Here is a 27,151-nt window from a genome sequence, read left to right on the forward strand (position 1 = left end):
GACTATAACTGCAGCTTAAAAGGGTTACATCAGCAACAGGCCCTGAATTTCAGCTCTGCGCTCAAAAGTAGTGGTAGCTGACAAGAAAGGAGGAGCCACATGGAGACCTGTTGTAGTGAGTGCACTGTTTTATTTAATAGTAATCACTCTGTAAGTAAAGGAATTCAAGCACAGAGGGTTTACCTAACTAGATTTTCTCATGAGTGGGTCTATCCGGCATCTAGGAGTTCCTGTGACTTTCACACCCTGAGGCTGGGCCTAAGTCGGTCTTTGATCAGTCAACAGGCTCATTCTGTAGACCCAGGGACCTCTGTGGCCTGGTATAGACTGAGTGTTCATGATTTTCTTACTCTCCCATTTTAAAGATACCGACCCCGCCTACGAGGACTCCACAGGAGCTCACGGTCCAGCACTGTGATGAACCTGCTGGCTGCTGTGCAGCCCATGCCGGTCCCCTATTTGCGTGGCGTTGGCTACTTCCCTTGCTGCAGCAACAAAATGCCTGACTAAAGCAACTTAAGGAGGGAAGGGCTTGTCTGGGCTCACAGTTCAGGAGGATACAGCAGTCCATTATGATAAGGAGATCACGGCAGCAGAAACACAAGGCTGCTAAGCTGCATTGCATCCGCAGTCAGAAAGCAGCGAGCAAGGAGTTCCTACACTCAGCTAGGCGTCTCCTTTATATACGATGCAGAAACCCGCCCATAAAACGGTGCTGTCCATGCTTAGGGTAGATCTACTTACCTCAATTAACCTTATCTTGAAAACCCTTCACAGACAAGCCCAGAGCTTTGTCTCCAAGGTGATTCTAGATCCCGGCCAAGTTCACAGTCATTATAAACCATCACATATGCTGTTTGCCGGGTGCTCATCAAGCACTTATTTGACTGATAGGCTCTGCTCTGGTTTACAAGGAATTAATGGGCTCATGCACATTGGCCTGTACGGATGCTCGTAATACCAGCACCGTAGGAAAAAGAATGGGTGACTAAATCATACCAAGGATCTCCCGGGAGAGCCACTCTCTGCTCTCTCGGGAAAGTGTCTTGCAGTCAATCTAACTACCTTCTGTTCCCACAGATCCTAGTGGGGTTTAAGCGTCTGCAGGCCATTGCCCGGAGCCACCAGCTGATGAGACAGTTCCAGACCATGCGACAGAGGATAGTGCAGCTGCAGGCCCATTGCAGGGGCTACCTGGTGCGACAGCAATTCCAGGCCAAGAGGAAGGCGGCGGCGACCAAACAGGTACATGCCAGAGACCTGGCTGCCCGGTGGAGCTGCCGGCAACAGAAACCCGTTGTAGGTGGTTACTTGGTGTGCAAGGGAGGTAGGGCTGTCTGGGGCCAATAGGAAAATTGATGAGTCTCAATTAAGAGTACTTATGAGAAGTACTTTAGAATACCCAACATTCTCAGACAAAGACGTTTAAATCTACACAAGTTACTCAAAACACAGCCAAAATCCATGAAGCAAATTAGGAGATGCTGTTGGGGCTGTAATTTAGATAGTGCACAATGTCTGGGAAGGTAGCTCGACTGGCAAATGTCTTAGTTAGGGGTTGTTTTTTTTTTTTTTTTTTTGATTTTTCGAGACAGGGTTTCTCCGTAGCTTTTGGTTCCTGTCCTGGAACTAGCTCTTGTAGACCAGGCTGGCCTCGAACTCACAGAGATCCGCCTGCCTCTGCCTCCCGAGTGCTGGGATTAAGGGCGTGCGCCACCACCGCCCGGCCATTAGTTAGGGTTTTATATTGCTGTGAAGAGGCGCCATGGGTTGGCAGGCATCAGGAAGAGAGAGTGAGCCTCTAGGTCTGGCTTGAGCTTCTAAAACCTCAAAGGCTGCCCCCCACCATGATGCACTTCCTCCAACAAGCCACACCTGCTCCGACAAGGCCACTCACCCTAAAAGTGCCCCTCCCTAAGGGCCTCTGTGGTATATTTTCATTCAAACCACCACAGTAAACGACTTACTATGTTTCCTGCTGCTGTGACAAATACCCTCACAAAAGCAATTTAAAGGAGAGGGTTTATTTGTGAGAGTCAAGGTTGCAAGAGGTTGAAGCAGCTAGCCATCTTACAACCAGCCGAGAGCAGAGGCCAATGAAAGTTAATGTATGTGTGCTAATGCTAAGCCCCTTGCTCCACTCAGATAATCCGGGATCAGTTGCCCACGGCATGATATCACCCATGGCGGAGTGGTTTTTCCGCCTCAATTAATGTACCCAAGATGGTCCCCCATAGACACGCCTATACATCAACACTCATTGAGACGCCCTTTCAAAGTGATTCTAGAGTGTGTCACATTAACAATCAAAACTAACTATCACACCTCACATGCATGAGTTCCTCAAATCGATCCCCAGACCCCATGTGAAAAGGGCAGGTGTGGTGGTATGTGTTTGTAATACCAGTATAGAGACAGTGGATTCCTGGGGCTTGATTGTCAGCCAGACTAGCATAGAAAAAGATTGTGTCACAAAACAAGGGGAATGGTGCCTTATGAATGATCTGAGATTGACCTCTGACCTTCATATAATTGCACCCTCATCTACCCAAATGAACATGTGCCTGCACGCGTGCACCACACACACACACACACACACATACACTCAAAATAGGAAGCGCAGACTAGATTCCCTTCTCGTGTAGCTCATAATGGCCTCTGGGAAGGAATACCCAGTCACACCCAGGGGACTTGTAGGTATAACATGAAATAGGAATCAGATGAGCAAGACAGCCTTGTGTCTGGAACGTGGAAGTGGAGCATCTTAGCCCTTTGGGCTTGGGATGACTTCTAATCAGGGATGATCAGTCCCCTTAAAGGTGCAGGGAATCTAGGCCAGATCTGCTGTGAGAGGCGCTGTCTCGCTAAGAAGAACAAACTGTTCAGGAGGCAGGAAAACACAAGACTCATCATCCAGCCTGTAGGAGATTGAGAGGATGGGGAGCAGTCGATTAGCATCAAGGTAACCCCCCATATTCGAGGGGGCGGGGCTAGGGAGAGAGCTCAGTTGCTACAGTCCTTGTCTCACTAAGCTGAGGACCTGAGCTGGATCCCAGAACCTACATGAGAAACATAGATATGGTGGTATGCACCTGTAATCCTAACACTGGGTACATGAAGACAGACAGATCCCTCGAGGTCACTGGTCAACCAGCCTAGCCCTCCGGGTGAGCTGTCAATGAAAAATCCTGTCTCACAAAACAAAAAGCTTACAATATAGACAACTCCTGAGGCACAACGCAAGGTTGTTCTCTGGTCTACACACACACACACACACACACACAGAGAGAGAGAGAGAGAGAGAGAGAGAGAGGAGAGAACAAGCTGCATTTTAAAATCCCACTATGCAGGATCTTACCACATCCATGATGTATCTAAGAGCCAATCTCGTCAACCTCATTCTTTATTTCCGGCTCATTGCCAAATATGATGCAGCAAAGGGATGGGATAACATGGGCTTCGTCTCCACAGACACACATGGGTCCTTCTGCACAACATACTGGGAAAGCAAGCAGGCCGTGTGAGAGGAAAGATCCTCAGGCATTTGGGTTCCTGAAGCTTGTGAAGTGCCTCAGTGATGAAACTCTCCTCCCTGATAATTGCTAGAAACGAAGAGGCCTGATGAATCATCTCTACTCATTCTAGATGTTAAATTTTATGATTGGGCAAAGTGAATGGCTCAGTTGGTAAAGTGTCTGATGTAAGGACCTGAGTTTGAATCCCCAACATGCATGAAAAAATCCAGCGATGGTGACATTCACCCGCAACCCCAGCTCCGAGGAGGCAGAGGCAGGGGCCTCCCTTGGGCTGGATAGCCAGCCCGTTTCACCAAACTGATGAGCTCCAGGCTTAATAAGAAGTTCTGTCCCATGGGAAAAGAGGAGGAAGGGGGAACTGTGGTTGGTGTGTAAAATGAATTTAAAAAATATGTCTCAAAAAAATGGAGAGCAACTGAGAAAGACACTTGTGCACACAGGCCATGTACACAAAATTATTATTATTTTAGGGGAAACATCTTTATTTGGACAAATGATGGCAAGATAAGGGTTGCTAGGCTTCTGGGGTGCTCTGCCCTGTGATGGTAGGCAATGTTGGGTCCTGGAGGTGAGCCCTGCCTGTAAGTAACCTTCTCTCTATGGGGTGTATACAGGAACCTCGGGTCATTCTGGCTAGCAAACCAAAGGGTCAAGGTGCTGTCCCTGACAGGAAGCGAAAGTCCATCTATGACACAGTCACCGACACAGAGATGGTGGAGAAAGTGTTCGGCTTCCTCCCAGCCATGATTGGAGGCCAGGAGGGCCCAGCTCCGACAGGCTTTGAGGTAAGACAGTCCAAGCAGGGACGGGAGGACCCTTCTCGGGCTAACTGGGACTTGTTGCATGCACTCCATTGGCTGAAAGCTTGGCCCATGTCCTCCCTGTTTGGCCTTCCCAGGATCTGGAAGTAAAGACTCAGAAACTGCCTGAAGTTGATCTGGATGCAGTGCCCATGACGGAGATGCCTGAGGAAGATAGGGACGATTTGGCTGAGTATACCTTCCCCAAGTTTGCCGTGACTTACTTCCAGAAATCAGCCAACCATACCCACATCCAGAAGCTGCTCAAGTACCCACTGCTCTACCATGAAAACGAATCTGACCACCTGGTACCAGCTGTTCACTGGTTTCTGTGTAGCACAGCCCTGCTCCCCAACCCCAGAGCCCAAAGTCTGAGCTGTGGTCCAGAGGAAGTAAGAAAAGGGCCCAGGTCACATGGACTCCAGTGCTGGAATCAACCAGGCCTCCTGTCTCATTCTCCAGGCGGCTCTAGCTGTGTGGCCCATCATCCTGAGGTTCATGGGGGACCTTCCGGAACCAGTGCTCTACACCAGGAACAGCCTGAGTGACTCGGTGACACGGCAAACACATAACAGGCTGAACAAGGACAGTGGCACTCAGGGCCCACAGCACAATGGACACGCACAGGTATGCGGTGAGGACAGCAGACAGGAGAAGAACTCGGGAAGCTGGGCAGAAGCCTAGTCCTCAGACATGACTGTGTCTGGGAAGGCACCAGTCAAGAGCGGCACCAGGACAGTTGGGATGTTGCAGTCGTGAATGGAGAGGGGCTTCTAAACTCCCACTATTAGCTTCGACTAATTAACATTTAAAAGCAACAACAGATTTTTGAGGCTGGGGCTATGACTCAGTTGGTAGAGTGCTTGCCTAGCATGAACAAAACCCTGAACTTGATCCCTAGAGAAGGTAGGAACATACTTGTTATTCCAGCGCTCAAGTCCAAGACGCAGGAGGGTCAGGATTTCAGGGTCATCCTTGGCTATATAGCGAGGTGGATACGGAGAAGGAAAAGAAATAGGGCCGGGGAGCTGACTCAGTGGATGAGAGCATTTGCCATGAAAATCAAATCCCGCCCCCCAAACCAAGCCAGAGGCACAGTAGCTTGAGCATCTAAGCCTAGCACTCCCCTGAGGAAATGGGAAGCAGTCAGAAGACCCCCAAAGCCTTAGTGTGTACAGTGATGATGATGCCCCATATCAAAAAAGACAGTGAGGACTGATGCCTGAGGCTGTCACCTGACTTTCACACGTACGCTGGCTGTGCACACATCTGTACGTACGCATGCGTGCGCACACACACATCAAAACAAAACAAAAAGCAGATGCTACTACTGAATGACAGCCCACTAGATAGCTGTTACTTTTCTTCATTTAATCCCCAGGTATGCCAGTCCTATAAAGTATCGATTATTATGTTTATCAATCAGGGTGAACACATATGTGGGAGCTGGTTTTCAACCCACTATGCTGACTCAGAGAGCGAGTTTCTTTCTTATTCCTTCCTGTGCCTGAGATTGAACCCCAGCCCTGGTATGGGCTAGGCATGCTGAGCTGTTAAGAGCCTGTACTGCTCCTCCAGAGCACACAAGTTCAATTCCCGGCACCCATATCAAGCAGCCCACCAACATCTGTAACTCCAGTTGCAGGGGACCCAATGCCTCTGTCCTCATCTTCATTCGTCTGTATACCCACAGACACACATATCTAAAAGTAATTCATAAAAGCTTTTCTTTAAAAAGCTGTGTGCTCATGACCTTGGCACTGGCAGGGTAAGAAGATTTCTGGATCTTACTGGTCAGCCAACCCAGCCAGCCCCGCCAAATCAGTGAGCTCTAAGTTGGATAAAACACCCCAACTGAAAAAGAAAGTGGAGGGGCTAGAGAGAGGGCTCATCAGTTAAGAGCCCTTGTTGCTCTTCCAGAGTTTGCTTCCGAGCACCCAGTATTTATAACCACTTCTAAGTCCAGCTCCGTGGAATCCAATGCCTTCTTCTGACCTCTTTGGGCACCACACATAAAAATATTTAAAAATTATATTGTGAAATCATTGAAGAAGATCACTGATACTGATCTCTGGCCTCTATCTACACTCACATACATGTGCATGTTCACCTGTGCCCTCACCCCCACACACGCGAATGCCTATACAGATGTTTACATACAGACAGGTTAAAAATAATTCACAAGGGCTGGAGAGATGGCTCAGTGGTTAAGAGCATTGCCTGCTCTTCCAAAGGTCCTAAGTTCAATTCCCAGCAACCACATGGTGGCTCACAACCATCTGTAATGATGTCTGATGCCCTCTTCTGGCCTGCAGACATACACACAGACAGAATATTGTATACATAATAAATAAATATTAAAAAAAATAATTCACAATATCTTTTGGCCAAGGCCTCTTCCAGTTTCATGCAATGAATTAACGAAAATCAAAAGGAATTACTTAAGCAGCAGCGATAGTAGGCAGGGAGCCACTGCAGAAGTCCAGGAGGGCTCCACACCCCAGGTCACTGAAACATGAGGCCCCACGTTCCGACTAACCACAGAGGAGTCTAAAAGCCTCCACAGCCCTGACTATGTGGACGACCCAGGGTCAGTGAGGCTTCCTGATCTCCAGAGGCATGAGCTCCACCCAGTGTGTTAGGTAGTGGTTGCTGCGTAATAGGTCACCCTGAAGCACAGCAGCTTAAGACAGGGCAGACTGGTTCTTTCTGAGAGATGGGAGTGGCTTGGATGGTTTTGAATCAGAGTGTCTCAAAGATGCTGCCAAACTGTCAACTTTCACCGAATAATCTGTAGGATTGACCCGAGTCCACTCCCAAGATCATGGAATGGTACATGGGTCCCAGCTCTATGGTGCCTGTCCTGAGCTAGCTAAGAATCCCCACAACATGGTTTTTCTTCACACTGAGTGATCCAAGAAAGACGTAGTGTCTAATCTTGGAAGTCACACACTTTGTGAGGCAGGGGCATAGCCAGAATGGGGATGTCAGGAGATCACATCGGAGGCAGATAGCCTTCCCAGGGACTCCAGAAGACAATCTGTCCTCTAAAGGGTGGACATAGAGACACTGAACTGACTTCCTAGGGTCGGGTCTCAGTTTTCTTTCACACACATTTGTTCCATAGGCCAAGCAAGCCCTGCCCATTCTCCAAGCCAACGTTTCACACTTAGTTCCTGTATCCCAAACCAGCTTTACCCAGACAGAACTTGTACCTGGCCCTGACTTGACCTCAACCCAAGCTCAATCTCTTACCAAGCTCTAATCTGGGCAGCAAATTCTCACAGAGATGTCATGGTGGCAAGATGCACCCTCTGTCCCAACCTGTGCTATTGCTTTGTAAATTGAGCCAGAAAGTGGCTGAGTGTCAAAGACAAATGCCCTAGCCCTGGTGGCTACATGGTCAACCCCGCGAGCACTAACACTCCTTTGGTGCCCTGTCCACTTCCACAGAGAATAAGCAGCTGAGACCAAGAGTTCTGTGATATCTCCTCATAAAGCCGAAGTGGTCTTCATGGATCACTGGCCCAATGAGCGCAGCTAGATTTGTCTGTCTTGGCTCGGTATCGGATTGGTGCGGGGTTCTAGGAAGGTCACAGCTGTGCTAACAACTGTCCGTGAATTCTAGGTGGCCAGAAAACTGAATCCTGGTGAAGAGGCATTCAATTCTGATGTCCCTGTCTCAGAAAGACCCATGTCTAACCTGGAGAAGGTGCACTTCATTGTGGGCTATGCCATCATGCGTCCCGGACTCAGGTCAGTCTACCCTGGCTTCTGATCAGGACATCAGGCCACATCATTGGCACTTAGTCCACGGTGGCATCATCTTATTATCTTCCTTGAGGTACCAGCTCTTCTCCTACTCTCTGGTCTGGGCCTCTTCTAGGTAAGACCTTGGCATAGTAGATGACAGAGCCACCCAGGGCTCTCTTCCTGACTTGTTAAGAAAGTTGTGAGATGGTTGATGGTTTGGTTGGCAAAATGTTTGCCAGACACGCATGATGACCTGAGTTTGATCCCCAGAGCCCACATGATACACACACACACAAAGGAAGTCAGAAAAGTAGTGTGAACTTGTAATCCCTGTGCTGGGGAAGTAAGGACAGGGGGATCTCTGGGACTTGCAGGCCAAAGAATCCAGCCAAACCAGTGAGTTCCAGGTCAAGAGACCCTGCCTCAAAACATAAGTGAGTAGTGTGGAGAGCAACCAAGGAAAATGTCTACAAGATCACATACATAGACACACCCACACATTCCTGTGCACAAGAGAGGAGTAGGAGGACCACTGGCCAAACCCAGTTCTTGCTTTTTGTTTCTGTTTTTTGCTGGAGAGAGGTTTAGTATAGAGAGCCTATTAATTTTTTATTGAAAGATTTTTTTTTAACAAGATTGAATTTTAATATGATTCCTCCTATAAACCTTGGTCTCCGCAATAAAGATGCCTGCAGAATGTAGTAACTGTTTTTACAGTTATTTTTCCCCAACACAATTATTTTTATTTATTTTGGTCAGACAGTTTTAAGACAGGTCCATTTATGGGATTAGTCTGGCTCTGGGTCTTTATTCTAGCACAGGCTTTAGTACAGGACCCTGTAAAGGAGAAAGTTCTTCATTATATCATATATGTTAAAATATATGTGCTTATATATACTGCATGTGTAATTCATTACCTCACTCAGGATAACTTTTTTCTACTTCCATCCATTTACCTTCAGATTTCATAATTCTTTTTAACAGCTGAGTGATAGTCAGTTTAAATGTGCCACATTTTCTTTATCTATTCTTCTGTTGATGGACATCTAGGTCGTTTTCAATTTCTGGCTTTTATGAAAAGGGGCAGCAATGAACAAGGTTGAGCAAGTGTCTCTGTAGTGGGATGAAGCATCCTTTTGGGTGTATGTCCAAGAGTGGTACAGTTGCATCTTGAATTAGACCTATTCTCAGCTTCCTGAGGAACTGCCACACTGATGTCCATAGTGGCTGTACAAGTTTGTACTCTCACCAGCAATGGATGAGTGTCCCCTTACCCCACATCCTCCCCAGCATAAGCTGTCATTTGTTTTATTGATCTTAGCCATGCCAACTGGTGTGAGATGGAATCTCAGAGGAGTTTTGATGTGCATTTCCATGATCAGTAAGGATGCTGAACATTTCTTTAATTTATCCTAGATCATTTATATTTCCTCTTTTGAGAATTCTCTGTTTAGATCTGTACCCCATTTTTAATTGGGTTGTTTGTTTTCTTGAGGTCCTGGTTTTTTAGTTCTTTATACATTTTAGATACTAGCCCACCATCAGATGTGTAGACGCTAGAAATCAACAGTAGACAAGAAAGAGAGCACACAACTTGCCACTGAATGAAAATTGAGTCAAGACAAAAATGGAAGAAGGGAATTAGATTTTTCTAGAATTCAATTAAAATAAATATATAACATACCCATATTTATGGGGCAAATTGAAGAGGCAAGCTCATAGGACTAAGTGCCTACATTTTTAAAAAAATGGAGAAATTTCATCCTAGGTATTTGTTTTAAAAGAGTTATTTATTTATTATGTACACAGTGTTCTGCCCAGAAGAGGGCACCAGATTTCATTACAGATGGTTATGAGCCACCATGTGGTTGCTGGGAATTGAACTCAGGACCTCTGGAAGAGCAGGCAGTACTCTTAACCTCTGAGCCATCTCTCCAGACCCATCATGGAATTTCTAGTAAATTGACACTCAAAAGTAGACACCACATCCCCTCTTTTCTCACTGCTGGAGGAGGTGACCATCTCCAGAGTATGGCATAGCCACTTAAGGCAGAGGAGAAGGAAAGTCATTTGAAGTAACTGAGGTTGAGGGAAGCAAGTTGGCTTATACATGAACCAGGGAGAGGACCAAGGACAGCAGCAAGTGCAAAGGAGGCCACCATTGGCAGAGGGGGTAAGGGGAGCAAAGACCCAAAGGAGGGGATATCTTGGAAAGAGGAATGAAGGCAACACCCTGATTAACTAGGAAGGGGGAGCTGGAAGAGGGCACCTGGAAGACATACGGTGATGGGCACTTTCCTAGGCTGTGCTAAGACTGGGAAAGGTGGGATCCTCCATTGCCATGTGCCTGAGAGCCCCGTTGTGCTCCTCTCTCAGACCCTGTGGTCTGTGTCTTTCAGAGATGAAATTTACTGCCAGATCTGCAAGCAGCTCTCTGGGAACCACAAGACAAGCAGCGTGGCCCGGGGCTGGATTCTGCTCAGCCTCTGTCTGGGCTGCTTTCCTCCCTCGGAGAGGTTCATGAAGGTGAAGAAAGCTGAGCTGGGGTGGGACCGGACTTGGGAGGGGCAGTCTACAGCAAGGACAGGCTCTGAGTCCCCTGAACCCTGGGACAAGACCAGAAATCACAGCTAACAAGTTAGCAGCAATACTACACTATTCTTGGCCTCCATTTTCACATCTGGGAGGATGCTTTACTTGGCTCCTTCAAGCTCCTATCCAGGACTGCAGGGCCACTGCCTGCACAGAAACAGTCTTCAAGACTAAGTTGGAGATGGACTGGGGGTGTAACTCAATTGGTAGCATGCTTGCCAAGCATGCATGAAGCCCTGGATCCAATCCCCAGCACCACATAAACAGGCAAATGATGTATGTCTGTACCGGCCCTGCAGAGGTAGATGCAAGAGAAGCAGACATAACTATCCCACAAGGGGTTGAACTTACTGATGTACAGTTAGGGTCTATCCTAGTGTGACTAGAACCCAGGGCTTTTTCTGTGCTGGGCAAGTGATATCAACTGAGCTATACCTCCAGCAATGAAGAGTTTTAAGTTGACTTGGGTAGAAAATAGAAGGCACCTCCATTCTAAATGTCTTCTTCTTCCCGCCATTTTCTCACCACTAGTATCTGCTGAATTTTATTAGTCAAGGGCCAGCCAGCTATGGGCCCTTCTGTGCCGAGCGCCTACAGCGTACCTTCTCCAATGGGGTGCGCTCAGAACCCCCCACCTGGCTGGAGTTGCAGGTAGGTGCTGACAGGGATGGGCAGTATAGGGTAGGACACCCTTATCCTTGGCTCCTTCCACCTTCTCTATGGTGTCTTCTTTTTAAAACAAAATTATTCACTTATTTGTGTGTGTATGTGTGTATGTATGTCGGTGCGCGCATGTGTACACACACACCTGCATATAGAGGTCAAAGAAGAGCTTGCTGGAGTCGTCTCTCTCTTACCGTGTGGGTACCAGGAACTAAACTCAGGCCACCAGACTTGTCAAAAAGTACCTTTACTTGCTGGGCCATCTCATTGGTCCCTCTGTTGCACCTTCTGGGCCACCCCTGGTACTTAGCGCAGCATATCTTCAGTCTGCCTTCCTGTTTTCTTCCTGTCTCCTGCCTACCTGGACGGAAGATGCAGCTACTGTTCTCCGTGAGGAGCACAAACAAATTGCTCTTAGCTTCCAGAAGGTCATGGCCCTGCAAGTCGGCTGCTTTTGTAGCTCTATTTGTCGGGAGCTGGCACCACCTCTCCCTGCTGGGTCTCAGACCCTGCGAGTTCCCAAGTCCTCAGTTACTCCAGACAACCAGGAGAGGAGCACTCTGACTCACGCAGTGCCCTGTGCTGCCCCACATGGAGACTGCAGGCCTCCTCTGGCCGCATTTCAGGCTTCCTCCCATTTGCCCTGAACTGTTGATGACCGTGAAGCCAGTCACATCCCCACAGCGCTGTGCTTAGGACTCAAGGGCTCAAACCGTTGACTGAGTCAACCTCAGCACCCTGGGTTTTCATCTGAGTGTGGCCAGTTATGGCCTGCAGGCTGTACCCCAGGGATACAGAGACTGCTATGTATCAAAAGTCCACGACTCACCAGCTACGAGTGGGCAACACAGACCATTGGACAGGGTGCCAAGTCTCAGCCAGACCCTGGTATTCTGAGGACCTCACCCTCAGGACTTCAAAGGGACAAGCAAGCTTAGGGATGGAGAGCCTCTAGAGCTGGCAGATCTGGGACCTAGGACAACAGGCATCATCTGTCTGTCCCCAGGCCGTCAAGTCCAAGAAGCACATCCCGATCCAGGTCATCCTTGCAGCTGGAGGGAGCCTGACTGTCTCTGTGGATTCTGCCTCCACATCCCAAGAAGTCTGCCAGCACATCGCTCAGAAACAGGGCCTCAAGGACCAGCTGGGCTTCTCCCTCCAGGTCGCTGTGTACAACAAGGTATCAACTGGGGGTCTTAGCCTACACCCAGCCTTCCATATACACCAGAGCCAGAGAACCCTGAAGCTCAAGTCTGTACCTCATTAACCTGCCCTAGCTGGGTCCTCAGCTATCATACACACACTCATGGGCATGCACATCCTTACACATGTGTGTACAGACATTCATGTGTACACACGCACATATATACACATATCAGAAACGCCTCATACGAGATGTCCAGTCCTTCTGCCTGCATATTCATAGGCCAACAGTTGCATCTTTATCCAGACAGGGCCAGACATGAGCCTTCCCCACCTCACCCCCAAACTCAGGAGCACTAACTCTTGCCCAGGCGAGTCTAACTCTACCTCCGTTGGGAGAGTTTTTGGGAGCGATGGACAGACTATGATCCTTATAAAGACACCTTCTGAGGGCTGAGGAGTCAGTTCAGTAGGTAAAGCGTGGGCAGGAAACATGAGGATCTGAGTTCAATCCCCCAGAACCACGTAAATAATCTGAACAGGATGGCATTTGCTGCAATACTTGCCCTAGGTTCTGTGAGAGATCTTATCTCAAAAACTAAGATGGAGATCGATTAAGGAAGACTTGCCACCCACCCATGACCTCCTCAAGCATGCAGATGCACACATATATACATGTACATACAAAAAGGGAAAAAAGGAAAGAAGCTTGGGTGTCCGGGTGGACTCAGGAGTGGCTTCTTGGCTGACACGGCATCACAGTCTCTGTCTTCCACAGTGTTAAGGGCAGGTGTCTCCATGGGTCTTGGCCCATACTAGCTGTTAACCTCTCTTGCCCCCCAATTCTGGCCTCAGTTCTGGTCCTTGGGCAATGCCAGTGACCATGTGATGGATGCCGTGGCCCAGTGTGAACAACTGGCCCGGGAGAGGGGAGAGAGCCAGTGCCAGTCCCCCTGGCGCATCTACTTCCGGAAGGAGTTCTTCAGCCCCTGGCATGACTCCCGGGAGGACCCTGTGAGCACTGAACTCATTTACTCCCAAGTCCTCCATGGAGTGTGGTCTGGCGAGTATACTTTTGAGAAGGTGAGGAGCCCTGAAAAGTAGCCCTATTCCTAGCCTGTGGCCATCGGGATGCTCCATAGCAGAGGGACCCAGAGACAACGGAAGTAATAAAGAATGCGGCAAATAGGAGGCAGAGGGATGAGGAGGTAGAGACAAGGGTCGGGTGTGGGACCTAAACTGGGCACAGCCATCTCCCCGCACGCCTGGCCTGTGTCTTCTTCCAGTCGGCTGAAGGTTTGTTTGGGCATCTGGGATCCTAGGCACCCACAGCATTGGGCAGGGAAGGCGTCCCTATCTGCCTCTCACAGCAGCTGCTCCACCAGGTCCTGGGGATCAGGAATGTGGGCCTCAGACCTGAGGCTGTAACTCAGTTGGTAGATTGGTCCCTCGCCCCACATAAACTGAGCCTGGTAGTGAACACCTGTAATCCCCGCAACTGGAGGGTGAAGGCAAGAAGAGCAGGAGTTCAAGGTTATCCTGGGCTACATAGGGAGTTTGAGGCCAGCCTGAGATACATGAGATCTATACTAAGCTCTGGGGAGGGGGGCTGGAGAAGAGGGGACGAGGAGGAAGAAAATGCAGAAGAGAAGGAGGAGAAAAAGGAGGGGAGAGAGAGGAAGGGAGAAGGGGAGCCTTGGGTCCACATCTGGAATGTATAAAATGCCAAGAGCTCTATCAATGGGGTGCACTGTGGAGCTGTGGCAGCAGGTGCAAACACGGTGGTCCCAGCAGCCACAGCCATCCCAGAGATCTGCCTGAGAGGACGGCCACTGTGCTGTCTTGGCATGGAGGACTACAACCACTCAGAGCTGCAGTGCTGGGGAGGAGTTAGGATAGGTGGCTGCTCCTGCTTCCTACCTCATCTGAGGGGCTGTTAAGACCCACGGCGCTGAGTCAGGAGCAGGCCCTTACGCCTCTCATACTCCCGCTGTTGCTGGCACACAGGAGGAGGAACTGGTGGAGCTGCTGGCCCGCCACTGCTACGTGCGGCTTGGGGCCACGGTGAAGAGCGGCGCTGTTCAGGAGCTGCTACCCAGCTGCATTCCCGCCAAGCTGTACCGGACCAAGTCTCCAGAGAAGTGGGCTAGCATCGTCACGGCTGCCCATGCCAAGGTCAGCTGTGGCAGGCCGGGCACTCTGGCCCTGAGCCTTTCTTTGAGGCAGTTTGAGAGGGATTGGTCCCTTCCCCCATGACGTGTCAAGGTTTGGGAAGCTTTAACAAACAACCCTGACTCAAGGGACAAATGTCTCCTCTAGCTCAACAGCTCACTACAGGTTCCTGTCACCTGCTGCCCTCCTCCCTCTCAGTCTCAGGTTTGTCTGCCCAGCAGCACCTAGCTGGCTCTGTCTTCAGGGCCAGAGATTCCACAGCTGCTGGATGCTGACAATTCTGTGACCCTGGCCTAGGCTCATCATTACTTCCCTTCTTTCTCACCCCCAAGCCTCTCAATGTTCCCTCACTGGGCACATGGGAAATCTTAGGTCAGTGTGTAGACAGACATCTTAAGTGTTTGGTATATGTGACAAATGGCCAATGCACCCTTCATATATGATGTGGCCCTGAAAATGTTTAAAGTCAGTGCATGGATGTTTCAAAGTAGAAACAAGAAATGATGTTTGGTCCATCACAGACACAGCACGGTGGAGCATGTTAGGAAAGGAAAAGACAAGCCAGATAAAGAAGGGAACTAGAAGGAAGAAAGAAGCAGACACCTCTGCAAGAGGTTCTCAAATATGAAGAAAGCCAGAGTGAGGCACCCAGGATCCAGGGACACACAGCAAGACAGTCCTCATAGGGATGCGTTGGCAACAGTGAGCCTATGCTTGTCATCTCCTATTGCTGTGACGAAACAGCGTGTAAAAGGAGGAGGGGGTATGGGGATGGCTCGGTGGATAAAGAGCTTGCTGTGCAAGGCTGACAACCTGAGCTCAGATTTCCCAACCCATGAAAAGCTGAAGGAAGTAGCACAAGCGTGTGCAATCCCAGTGCACACCTACCGGGAGATGGGAGGCAAGGACAGGAGAGTCACTCTCCAGAACACTGGGAGGCAGCTAGACAGGCACATGCCACAGTGAGCAACAAGAGACCTTGTGTCCACCTGATGGAAGGCAAGGACCAACAATGGAAGTCCTTTGCCCTTCCATATGGCGGGGTGATGGAGGTGGTGTCTGGGGTTTTCCGCTCCATATAGGCCCCGTATACCCAGACCAAAGCCAAACCACTGGCGGTGAAAGAGCAGACAGTGGAGGCTGCCCGTTTGCTGTGGCCCCTGCTCTTCTCCCGGCTATATGAAGTCACCACACTCTCCGGTAAGAGCATCTGGTGTGGTGGTATTGGGGAGGATAGGGGGCTGCCCCTGGTGGCCAGCATGGCCTTCACCCTGGGTCACCTTCTGACCAGGCCCCAGCCTTCCCAAGACACAGCTGATTTTGGCCATTAACTGGAAGGGGGTGTGCTTTCTGGACCAGAAGGAGAGGACACTGCTGGAGTTGTCCTTCGCAGAGGTCATGAGTCTGGTTGCCAACAGGTAAGCCTCAAGTCTGTTACTTCACAACCTGAGGCCTTGGTTTAGGTGTATGTGGAACTCAAAGACAGATATGGAGAGAGGGAACTTGCTGTCCTCAGGAACCAGGATGCAGTAGCCAGACAAGGATAGCAACCATAGCATGTAGGCACACCCCCACTTTTAGGGTTCCAACTCCTAGGGATTCTTCCAAGAAGTCTGGGAAGTCCTCCTCCGGCTCCACTACAGGTCCTTGATCAGTCTCAATGGGTGGCCTGCACCAGGTACCACTGCTCCCTGGGGTCAACTGCCCAGCACTTTCCTGGACAATCGACATCCTCATAGCATCCCTTGCTGTATTAGTGAATTGTCTTCTTGCCATGCAAAGCTACCTAGCATAAGCAACTTAAGGAAGTAAGTTTGTTCTGACTACAGTTTGAGGGTCCGGTCCATCATGGCAGGCAAGGCGAGCAGCTGGTCCCATTGTGTCCGCAGTCAGGACGCAGAGAGAGAGAGAGGAAGGATGCTGGTCAGCTCATTTTCCATTCATTCTGGGATCTGAGCCTATGAAATGCTGCACCCACACTTAGGGTGGGTCTTCCCATATCAGTTAATCTAGAAACCCTATCAGATATACCCAGAGGTTTGTCACATAGGTGGTCTAGATGCTAACAAGGCCACAATCAGTATTAACTATTTCACCCATTCTGTAGAGAAGTAAACTGAGGCACACCAGATGGGTAACTGTCCCACGGTCCAGGGTAAGCCTATAGCATTCTGGGTGATGTTCCTCACTATCTACCATACATGCGGGGGAATAGTGCACCCTACTCCCTCAGGCCCAAACATCTGCTGGCCACTTGTCTATCACCTAAGGGGACTTGGACCCATTTGGATTCAGACCAAGCTCTTTCGAGGACCCTGGAGGACTCCCTTGTTTCCCCAAAAGTAGCAGTAGAATTGTGACCTCAAAGGCTGCTTGGGGCCGAATAAAGAGAGAGTAGGGCAGACTCCAGGTCACACTGCTTGCTTTGTGCCCTCAGGGAGGCCCCAGGTGGCCAGCGACTGCTCCTGTCCACACTGCATGAAGAGTATGAGTTCGTCTCCCCCAGCAGCGTGCCCATTGCAGAGTTAGTGGCCTTGTTCCTGGGAGGATTGAAGGAGAGGTCTGTGTTCGCCATGGCCCTGCAGGACAGAAAGGCCACAGGTGCCCACTGGGAAAGGGACGGGGTGGCAGCTCATGGTAAGGGTGGCTTTCTCATATCCACAAGACCCAAAGCAGGGCTTAGAGATGCAAGCATCCATATTCTGGGGTCAGCAAGCTCTCCGTCTGAAGGAGGTAAAGGAAGACATCTTACACATATATCCCAAGGCCATCAATGCTTCCAGTTATTAGCAAGGTTAACTCATCCCTAGAGGGACTTACACACCATCCCTACAACCATCCCATTATCCCATTCTACAGACACCAGACCAAAGGCTCAGAGAGGGGATAATTCACCCAGCACCACGCAGCTACCCTGAAAGCCCTTACTCCAACAAGAGCTGGGCTGGAACCTATAGACCAGCGTCAGGCTCCAGACCTCAGCCACAGATAGTGATTACATTTGCAGGCAAACTGATCAAAAACCAGATGAAAAGGCTCCGTAGGAGCCTTAAACTCTGTGAGGAGCGTCAGGCCAGAGAGGATTGTCCTGAAAACCCCGTTAGTCCTCACTCCTGGCCACCTAGGAAATATCATCAGAGGCCTACAGATCTGCACACGGGCTCAGAGGTCAGGTCATAAAGCACTCTGGCCAGATACATGAACCCCAGCTGTGCACGCTACCTCCTGCCCAGCCCCCACCTGGCTCCTAACCAGGCCCCAGCAGTCTATGAGGCTGAGGTTGCAGTGGGAATTCCCATGCCTTGTCCACCCAGGGCACTCAGGTGACAGACATTTCTGCACCATCCTCTCAGAGTAGCCTTGGACCCATGGTCCTGTGCCTCAGTTTCTCCATATGCCAAAGGATACCATCTATGAAATGCCAATGTGTTCTGGGGACTTGGAAGAGCCCTCAGCAAATGTGACATTCTTGTCTCTCTATATGGCGGGGATCTACAGATGACGCTACCCTTCTGCCGTTCAAGAAAGGGGACTTATTGATCCTGACCAAGAGACAGGGACTATCGGCCTCGGAGAACTGGATCCCAGGGCAGAATGACAGAACAGGCAAGACAGGGCTGGTGCCCGTGGCCTGCCTCTACATCATCCCCTCGCTCACCAAGCCCTCAGCCCAGCTGCTGGTATGTCATACGCAGTCTCTGATTAGATGGGACACTGTGAGCAGGGTCCTGGAATGCTTAGCCTGGGACCTCACTCACCATCTTCCTTTAGGAATCCAGAAGCCCCACATGGGCTTTAGAACAGCTCTGCCCATCCCCATTAACCCCAGAGTGATGGTGAAGCTGACATGCTTATGCAGGCACTTAGTAGGAGTTGGTGAAGGTCATTCTCTTCCCCTCACTCACCATGGAAATGTCTTGGGAACAAACTCAACCTTCCTCATCCCAGGGTTCCACATTATCACCCACCTCAAGAGTACCCATGTGTGCCAGCCAGCCCCAAGAGCTGTCCTTTGGAAAGTCGGAGACAGGCCTGTAGCTCAAGGTTGCTGTCCACAGCAGCTCCTAAATCCTGGAGCAGAGATGTCCTGGGGTTGTGAGACCCATAGTAGTCACCCTGAGAACAGGGTAGGACAGTCTCCGTAGCTATAGATGCTAATCTAGCTAAAGAAAAGGAACAGAGTCGGCGAAGGCCTGTCGCCGCCGTGTTCTGACCTCTGCCAACTCACTGAGGCAGCTAACTCAGGAGAAGCCTGAGGGAAGAACCTGGCAGGCAGTGGCCCCTGGGTAACCACGAGGCTGCCCCTGCAGAAGTTGCTGGCCATGTCACCAGAGAAGCGGAAGCTGGCTGCCCAGGAGGTGCGGGCTGCAGAACCACTACTGGAGGAGCAGTCCACGGAGTCACCCTACACCCTGGAGGAGTTTTCCTACCAGTTCTTCAGGTGCCCCCTTTCCCCGCCAAGAACTGCCAGAATGGGGTGGCTGGTCAGTCGTGGGTACCAGGAGGGGAAGGCAGCAGCCGCTGTGAAAGTCCAGATGGGCAGAGAAAGCCTTGGCACAGACCCTCACGATAATTCTGTCTCTGGCAGGGCCCCAGACAAGGAGACCATCAGCAGGTCCACCATGCCTATGGCCCGCAACCGAGGCCACCTGTGGGCCTACTCCCCAGAGCCGCTGCGCCAGCCACTGCTCAAATGTGTCCACGACAAAGCCAAACTTCGGGATCCCGCCTGTCAGATCTTCCTTGATATCCTTCCCACCAGCCTACCCTAGCTGCAGGCAAGCCTGCGGGCTTACCCACCTGGGGCCCACGCCAGGCTCACAGCTACCTGTGAGAAAGCACCTTGCAGAGTCAATACTCAGCTTCCTGCAAGGATGTCTGAGGCTCAGTAAAGGGCCTGGAGAAAATGTCCACATGAGGCGGAGCCCAGTTTAGGGTCCAGCATGAGCCTGGGTCAAGGGCCAGTGAGGGGCTTGATTCAGGGGGTCAGTGTGAGCCTGGATCAGGATTTAGAGTGGACATTGGTCCAGAGGTCAATTTGGGATTTAGTTCAGGGGTCAGTGTGAGCATGGTTCACGGGGTCAGCGAGGGGCTTGGTTCAGGGTTCAGCCTGGGCCCCTGGGCAGCACTGTGCCATGGTTAAGGCTCTGGTGGAGGTCCAGCCTGAGGCTGCCTGGGTACTGTTCTCCTTCACAGTCACACCCATTCTCAAGTACACAGGCGACTACCCTTCCCGGCAGTCATGGAACAGCCTGGAGCTCACAGACCAGATGTTCTCCTTAGCCCTGCAGGAGCCGGCTCTTCAGGATGAGCTCTACTGCCAGATCCTGAAGCAACTGACCCACAACTCAGTCAGGTCTGCCAAGGTGTAGCCTCCTGTCCTAGGCCCTGGAGTAGGCTTCTGCTAGGAGCAAACAGCCACACATATGTCTGGATCCACACCCAGCAGCCAAAGCAGCACGGGAAGCCTAGGGCCCTGTGTGGTCTACTAGTGTCCCAGGATGGCTGGCGGAGGACGGACAGTCCTGCTTCATGCCCTACACCCTGCCCACTGCCATCCTGCTTCAATGTGACCTGGGCAGGCTGTGACCTCCCTGAACCCATTTCCATGAAATGGATAGTAGCATGTCATCAGGACATGAAAATGCCCGGTTGCACTGGACAGCTGGATTGTAGGCTGGCTAATGTAGCCTCGGTGTGTGCTGTGTCCCTGTCTCCGCTTCCCATCCAAGCTCCCACACCCAAGTGATCCATCTCTGCTTTACAAGTGTCTGGTTGGCCTGGGCACAGTCTAGAGCCCTGCCTCTGACGGGAGCTTCCCCACAGGTACAGTGAAGAGCGAGCCTGGCAGCTGCTATGGCTCTGCACAGGCCTCTTCCCGCCAGGTAAAACGCTGCTACCTCACGCTCAGAAGTTCATAGACTCCCGGAAGAAGAAACCTCTGGCTCCTGACTGCAGTCGCAGGCTCCACAGGGTTCTGAGGTAAGCCTGCTGCCTCACACCCTAGAGCACCAACCCTGGGCCTCAGGGGGATATAGAGAGACATGGCTCTGTGTGACGTCGTGGGACCAGGCAGAGGAAAAGACAGAAGGCCCAGGGGGTCCCAGGGAGGCCTAGGTGGTCAGAGATGCATCTATCAAAATCAATAGCCACCTTACCCATGGCTCCCCTTTCCCACATCTGCCCACTCAGAATTTGAAGAGTCAACTGGTGGCCCATCAGCCCAAGGTGGCTGAGGTCAGAGGCCTGTCTCTCTTAACCCTGGTACCATCTCCTTCCTCCCTACTGTCACCAAGAGGGTCTTCCTTTGGAGCCCTGTCAATCCCCATTAACCCTAGAGGACCAGTGTGCTTGGTATATTATGCAGGTTCTTAGTAAGTGCTCCATAAAGGTTATTCTCTTCCTCTCACCATGGATATGTCTTGGAGACAGACTCAACCTTTCTAGGCCCATGCTTCATTTCAAACATGAGCTCAGCATGTCCATGTCTTCCCTAACCCTTAGAGTCTCCTGCCTTCTTTATCTTGGCCTTGACCATGGTGACTGTGGGTTGAAAGCGTGAGTGGTCACACATAACTGCAGTTGTAGAGGAAATGGCACCCTTTAAAGGGCCATGCTGGAGTCCCCACTCTTGCCCTGTGAACACAGGAGCGCTCCTATCCGTAGTGCTATAGCCAGTGGTCTCTAGTGTTGCTAGGGAGCCCGTGTGTCCCCGGCCTTCTTGAAGGTAGGTGGGACTGGGCTTGTCTTTATCCCAGGGTCGCATCCAGAGTTCACCAGGCAGAGAAAAACCCTAGGAAGGGACAGGAACCCACCTGTCCCCCTGCACTGGTCATTGAGAGTTCTTGTTTTCAGCACCAGGCTAAATGCCTCAATTGAGGTTGGCAGTTGGGATGGGTACAGGAATAAAAGGAGTGGCATGACGGTACCCTCTGTCCTCCTCAGGATGGGACCTCGAAAGCAGCCCCCACATCACGTAGAGGTGAAGGCTGCTGAGCAGAATGTCTCCAAACTACGCCATGAGGTGTACCTCCCCAATGACACAAATAAGGTAAGTGCCCAGCCTTTGTCGTTAGCGAGTCTCGGGCTGCAGAAGGTTGCAGGACACAACTTGCTCATGTAAATGGATCCATATTCTGGGTTCCAAATGGACTCTCTCACCCACAATGCTCCTACCCCCGTCTGGGTCATATCATGCCTGCTTCCATACTCCAAGCCAGCAGGGGGAGCAGCGCACTGAGCTAAGAAGCCACAACTACCAGTGAGATTAGACGAGGGAACTATTCCAAAGGTATGAGTTCAGATTCCAGGTCAAGGAGGCCAGAGGACTGGCAGCAAGGCGGACTCCTGGAGCTTGCGGGCCCCTGGAGGCATCTGTGGTGAGCAATAGCCATGGGCTTTTGGTCCAGAACCTGCCCTGGAGGCTTGAGGAGGCAGAAGGGACAGGTAGGTGATAGGTGACCACTGAGCCCCAGCTGTAGTAAAGAAACATCAAAGTAGAATGTGACCAGGTCCACCCTCACACTCTGCCTGTACCACATGAGCCTCTGTTAAGTTCCTGTAATGAAAGCTCCCACAGTATGGCTACAGGGTTGTAATGCAGGTTCAAAGGGCCAGACCTCCTGAGTCTGGCCTGGACCCAGGACAGTAGGAGTTGTGACCAAGAAGTGCGATATGTGGATGACTCTGAGACCTGTCCTTCTCCAGACAGAACATGGCCAGCCCAAGGCTTATAGATGGCAAAAGTGGGTGCAGGGTGATGGCTTGTTCAGTCATTAAAATTCTTGTCACACAAACAGGGGGACTCTAGTTCAGACCCCCAGAACTTAAGTTAAAGCTGGGCTTTATAGCTCTGGGGAGTTAGAGATTCCTGGAGTTTATTGGCCAGTCACCCTAGCCAAATGGATGAATTCCACATCCAGTGAGAGACCCTGCCTTAAAAAAAGGTGTGGAAAGCAATTAAGAAAGACACTTGAGTGACTTGAGAGTCTTTAAAGGTGTGGTGGTACACGTGAGAGACAGAGGCAGGAGAATTCTAGTGCAAGGCTAGCCTGGTCTACAGAGTGAGTTCTAGGAAAGCCGGGCTACACAGAGAAACTCTGTCTCAAAAGGAAGGAAGGAAGGAAGGAAGGAAGGAAGGAAGGAAGGAAGGAAGGAAGGAAGGAAGGAAGGAAGGACAGACACACTTGAGGTTCACCCCTGGCCTTCACAGACATGTGCACACAAATGCACATACTCATGAACATGGATTTAGCACACACACACACACACACACGTGCATACACACACGTAGAGGAGCACATATCCCAGAACAGAGGCTTAAGAAGTCTTCTTGCTGAAGCCGGGACCTGGGCCTCACCTGCTCTCTCTCTGTGCAGACAATGGACGTGGGCAGCAGTAGCCGGGTGCGAGACCTCTGTGAGAGCATCGCCACAAGGCTGCAGCTGGCCTCCTGGGATGGCTGCAGTCTCTTCATCAAGATCACAGACAAGGTGAGCAACTTGGTAGGCCAAGGAGCAGAGCAAAATCCTCTTGCCTGAGGAGGCCTCCCGTGACCAGCAGACCTCAGCCCGCCCAGAACACTGTGCTAGGCATGGCTGCTGCGCACAGCAGTCGGCTATTGGGATGAAGGGTGGTAGAGCCTTGCAGTCACACCCTCTGCTGGCCAACCCCAGGGAGCCCCCACCTACCCAGCCAAAACCTAGAGTTTCTGGATCCAGCGCTACCGGATCTCCCGGAAGCTATCATACCTGCCTCTGTCTCTTCCCTAAGGTCATCAGTCTGAAGGAAGGAGACTTCTTTTTTGACAGCCTGAGGCAGGTTTCTGACTGGGTGAAGAAGAACAGGCCCCAGAAAGAAGGTGAGAGGCATCTCTGTGGAGGGGCGGCTGCTTGCTGGATCACTGGTATAGTTCAGACCCCTCCATCTAGTTTCACTCACCCCCATGTCCCCTAGACATGCAAACGGTTAACTTCCTGCAGGGGTAGGGGTGGCAGGGTGTCCAGGGTTAACTTCCTGCAGGGGTAGGGGTGGCAGGGTGTCCAGGGTTAACTTCCTGCAGGGGGTAGGGATGGCAGGGTGTCCAGGGTTAACTTCCTGCAGGGGTAGGGGTGGCAGGGTGTCCAGGGTTAACTTCCTGCAGGGGGTAGGGGTGGCAGGGTGTCCAGGGTTAACTTCCTGCAGGGGGGTAGGGGTGGCAGGGTGTCCAGGGTTAACTTCCTGCAGGGGGGTAGGGGTGGCAGGGTGTCCAGGGTTAACTTCCTGCAGGGGTAGGGGTGGCAGGGTGTCCAGGGTTAACTTCCTGCAGGGGTAGGGGTGGCAGGGTGTCCAGGGTTAACTTCCTGCAGGGGGTAGGGGTGGCAGGGTGTCCAGGGTTAACTTCCTGCAGGGGGTAGGGGTGGCAGGGTGTCCAGGGTTAACTTCCTGCAGGGGTAGGGGTGGCAGGGTGTCCAGGGTTAACTTCCTGCAGGGGGTAGGGGTGGCAGGGTGTCCAGGGTTAACTTCCTGCAGGGGGGTAGGGGTGGCAGGGTGTCCAGGGTTAACTTCCTGCAGGGGGGTAGGGGTGGCAGGGTGTCCAGGGTTAACTTCCTGCAGGGGGGGTAGGGGTGGCAGGGTGTCCAGGGTTAACTTCCTGCAGGGGGGTAGGGGTGGCAGGGTGTCCAGGGTTAACTTCCTGCAGGGGTAGGGGTGGCAGGGTGTCCAGGGTTAACTTCCTGCAGGGGTAGGGGTGGCAGGGTGTCCAGGGTTAACTTCCTGCAGGGGTAGGGGTGGCAGGGTGTCCAGGGTTAACTTCCTGCAGGGGTAGGGGTGGCAGGGTGTCCAGGGTTAACTTCCTGCAGGGGGTAGGGTGGCAGGGTGTCCAGGGTTAACTTCCTGCAGGGGGGTAGGGGTGGCAGGGTGTCCAGGGTTAACTTCCTGCAGGGGTAGGGGTGGCAGGGTGTCCAGGGTTAACTTCCTGCAGGGGTAGGGGTGGCAGGGTGTCCAGGGACATTTCTGGAGGCAGCTCCTACACTACTTGATGAAGACGAATCAGGAGCCAGGGAGGAGGAGGGACACAGACTTTCCAGGCCAGAAAGCAGCAGGAGTCACGTGATGGCGGGGAGTGTTTCCTTCAGGATTGAGTCTTTGGCGCCTACTGGAATAGGCTTGGTGCCGACTGACGCCCCTCTTCTAGGGGCCTCCACACTTCCCTACCAGGTGTTTTTCATGCGGAAACTGTGGCTCAATGTGACCCCGGGGAAGGACGTGAATGCAGACACCATTCTCCACTACCACCAGGTACCCATCGGGAGGGGCTCTTGGAGTCACAAGAGCCATTGGCATCCTATCCCAAACCTGTCCTGAGACTGGGAGACGAGGGGGTCAGAGTGGGACTCCCTGCTCCAGGCACTTGCAATGAAGTGAGCAGGCCAAGCCCCTGAGGGTTCTGGGGACAACAGAGCACAGCAGTACTGGGGACAAGGTCTACAGTGTGAGCCGGGGGAGAAGAGCACACAGAAGGCTGAACTCGATGCGCCCACTTGCAGCTTGGAGGGACAACATCAGGTGGACAGAGCCCATGTCCACCCCAGCACAATGCCAGGGAGCCCTCACTTAGGTCTCTCCGCTGGCCAGAAACTCTTCGCCGAGGCCTTCAGTCTTTGCCTGCTCAGCGAATGTGGAGGTTAAGATCCCCACTCCAGGCTCCTGGAATCTAAGGCCTAGCATGTCTGCCACTTAGGAGCTACCCAAGTACCTGCGAGGGTTTCACAAGTGCTCCAGGGAAGACGCCATCCACCTAGCGGGCCTCATCTATAGAGTCCAGTTTGGCAGTGACCGGTCTCAACTGGCTAGTGTCTCAAAGATCCTGAAAGAACTGGTGCCTCAGAACCTCACACGCCTGATGTCCTCAGAGGAATGGAAAAAGGTCTTTAATGGGATCTGAGTGGACGGGCAGGCTGGTTGGCTTGGGGCATGGGCTGCCTGCATCTGGCCTTCCCTGCCCCATCCTTAGTACTTCTGAGGCCCTCCCCCACACTGACTTTCAGATAGGCGGGCATGGCTCTGACTCGAGTCTCAGAGCCCCTGGGTGCCCATGCCCTGTATGGAGGGCAGGGCAGCCTGCCCAGGTCCTCACTGGCCTTCTTTTCCATCAGAACCTCCTTCTGGAATGTGACAAACACAAAAACAAGACAGTGGCAGAGGCCAAGGTGGAGTTCCTGAAGAGGATCTACCGCTGGCCTACCTTTGGGTCCGCCTTCTTTGAGGTGAAGGTAGGTGTTAAGCCACGCCCCGTCCCTTGCCCCGCACAGGCCCCTTTCAGCTGACCCCTCAGTGTCTGTCTGACTGTAGCCCGAGCAAGCATTTAAAACATGGCCACCCGGGGGGTGAGAAGCCTCAGCTTGATCCTCAGAACTCATGTTGAAACACAACAACAAAGCTGGCCATGCTGTCTGCTAGTAATCCTAGTGCTGGGGAGATGGAGATTCACTGGCCGGCCGACCTAGCCTGTTTGCTGAGCTCCAGGACTGTGAGAGACCTTGTCTCAAAAGACACACATACAAACATAGATATATACAATATTCACATACACATATACTTACATGCATACAGCCAGTGAGATGGCTCAGTGGGTTAAAACTCTTGTCACCCAGGTCTGATGACCTGAGTTCAATCCCTAGGACCCTCATGGTAGAAAGAGGGCATTGATTTCAGCAACTGTCCACTGACCTCCGCTCACACACGTGCCATGTGCAGACATACACAGATAAATATGTTCACACACGTGACATATGCAGACATACATGGATAAACATGTTCACCACCATGTGCCATATGCAGACATACACAGATAAATATATTCACACACGTGGCATATGCAGACATACATGGATAAATATGTTCACCACACATGTGCCATGAGCAGACATACATGGATAAATATGTTCACACACGTGACATACGCAGGCATACATGGATAAATATGTTCACCACACATGTGCCATGTGCAGACATACACAGATAAATATGTTCACACACGTGACATATGCAGACATACATGGATAAACATGTTCACCACACATGTGCCATATGCAGACATACACAGATAAATATATTCACACACGTGGCATATGCAGACATACATGGATAAATATGTTCACACACGTGACATATGCAGACATACATGGATAAATATGTTCACCACACATGTGCCATGAGCAGACATACACAGATAAATATGTTCACACACGTGACATACGCAGGCATACATGGATAAATATGTTCACCACACATGTGCCATGTGCAGACATACATAGATAAATATGTTCACACACGTGACATATGCAGACATACACAGATAAATATGTTCACCACACATGTGCCATGTGCAGACATACATAGATAAATATGTTCACACACGTGACATATGCAGACATACACAGATAAATATGTTCACACACGTGACATACGCAGGCATACATGGGTAAATATGTTCACCACACATGTGCCATC

General features: G+C 51.2%; 1 protein-coding gene across 1 annotated transcript in view; it reads left to right on the plus strand.

The window, feature by feature from the left end:
* Myo7b (myosin VIIB) overlaps positions 1–27,151 on the plus strand; it is a 74,979-nt gene that overhangs the window by 46,450 nt on the left and 1,378 nt on the right. Inside the window, exons 21-44 of the mRNA XM_075969063.1 lie at positions 1,081–1,245; positions 4,151–4,321; positions 4,435–4,644; positions 4,799–4,963; positions 7,965–8,092; positions 10,489–10,615; positions 11,213–11,332; positions 12,351–12,524; positions 13,343–13,570; positions 14,495–14,662; positions 15,742–15,859; positions 15,951–16,077; positions 17,097–17,260; positions 18,158–18,339; positions 18,970–19,100; positions 19,248–19,405; positions 19,862–20,015; positions 20,486–20,641; positions 21,605–21,710; positions 23,038–23,151; positions 23,432–23,519; positions 24,834–24,937; positions 25,380–25,565; positions 25,795–25,911. Of these exons, the coding sequence (XP_075825178.1) occupies positions 1,081–1,245; positions 4,151–4,321; positions 4,435–4,644; positions 4,799–4,963; positions 7,965–8,092; positions 10,489–10,615; positions 11,213–11,332; positions 12,351–12,524; positions 13,343–13,570; positions 14,495–14,662; positions 15,742–15,859; positions 15,951–16,077; positions 17,097–17,260; positions 18,158–18,339; positions 18,970–19,100; positions 19,248–19,405; positions 19,862–20,015; positions 20,486–20,641; positions 21,605–21,710; positions 23,038–23,151; positions 23,432–23,519; positions 24,834–24,937; positions 25,380–25,565; positions 25,795–25,911 (3,561 nt within the window). The remainder of the gene's footprint in view (positions 1–1,080; positions 1,246–4,150; positions 4,322–4,434; positions 4,645–4,798; positions 4,964–7,964; positions 8,093–10,488; positions 10,616–11,212; positions 11,333–12,350; positions 12,525–13,342; positions 13,571–14,494; positions 14,663–15,741; positions 15,860–15,950; positions 16,078–17,096; positions 17,261–18,157; positions 18,340–18,969; positions 19,101–19,247; positions 19,406–19,861; positions 20,016–20,485; positions 20,642–21,604; positions 21,711–23,037; positions 23,152–23,431; positions 23,520–24,833; positions 24,938–25,379; positions 25,566–25,794; positions 25,912–27,151) is intronic.

Source organism: Microtus pennsylvanicus, chromosome 4 (assembly GCF_037038515.1).
Source record: "Microtus pennsylvanicus isolate mMicPen1 chromosome 4, mMicPen1.hap1, whole genome shotgun sequence".
Lineage (NCBI taxonomy): Eukaryota > Metazoa > Chordata > Mammalia > Rodentia > Cricetidae > Microtus > Microtus pennsylvanicus.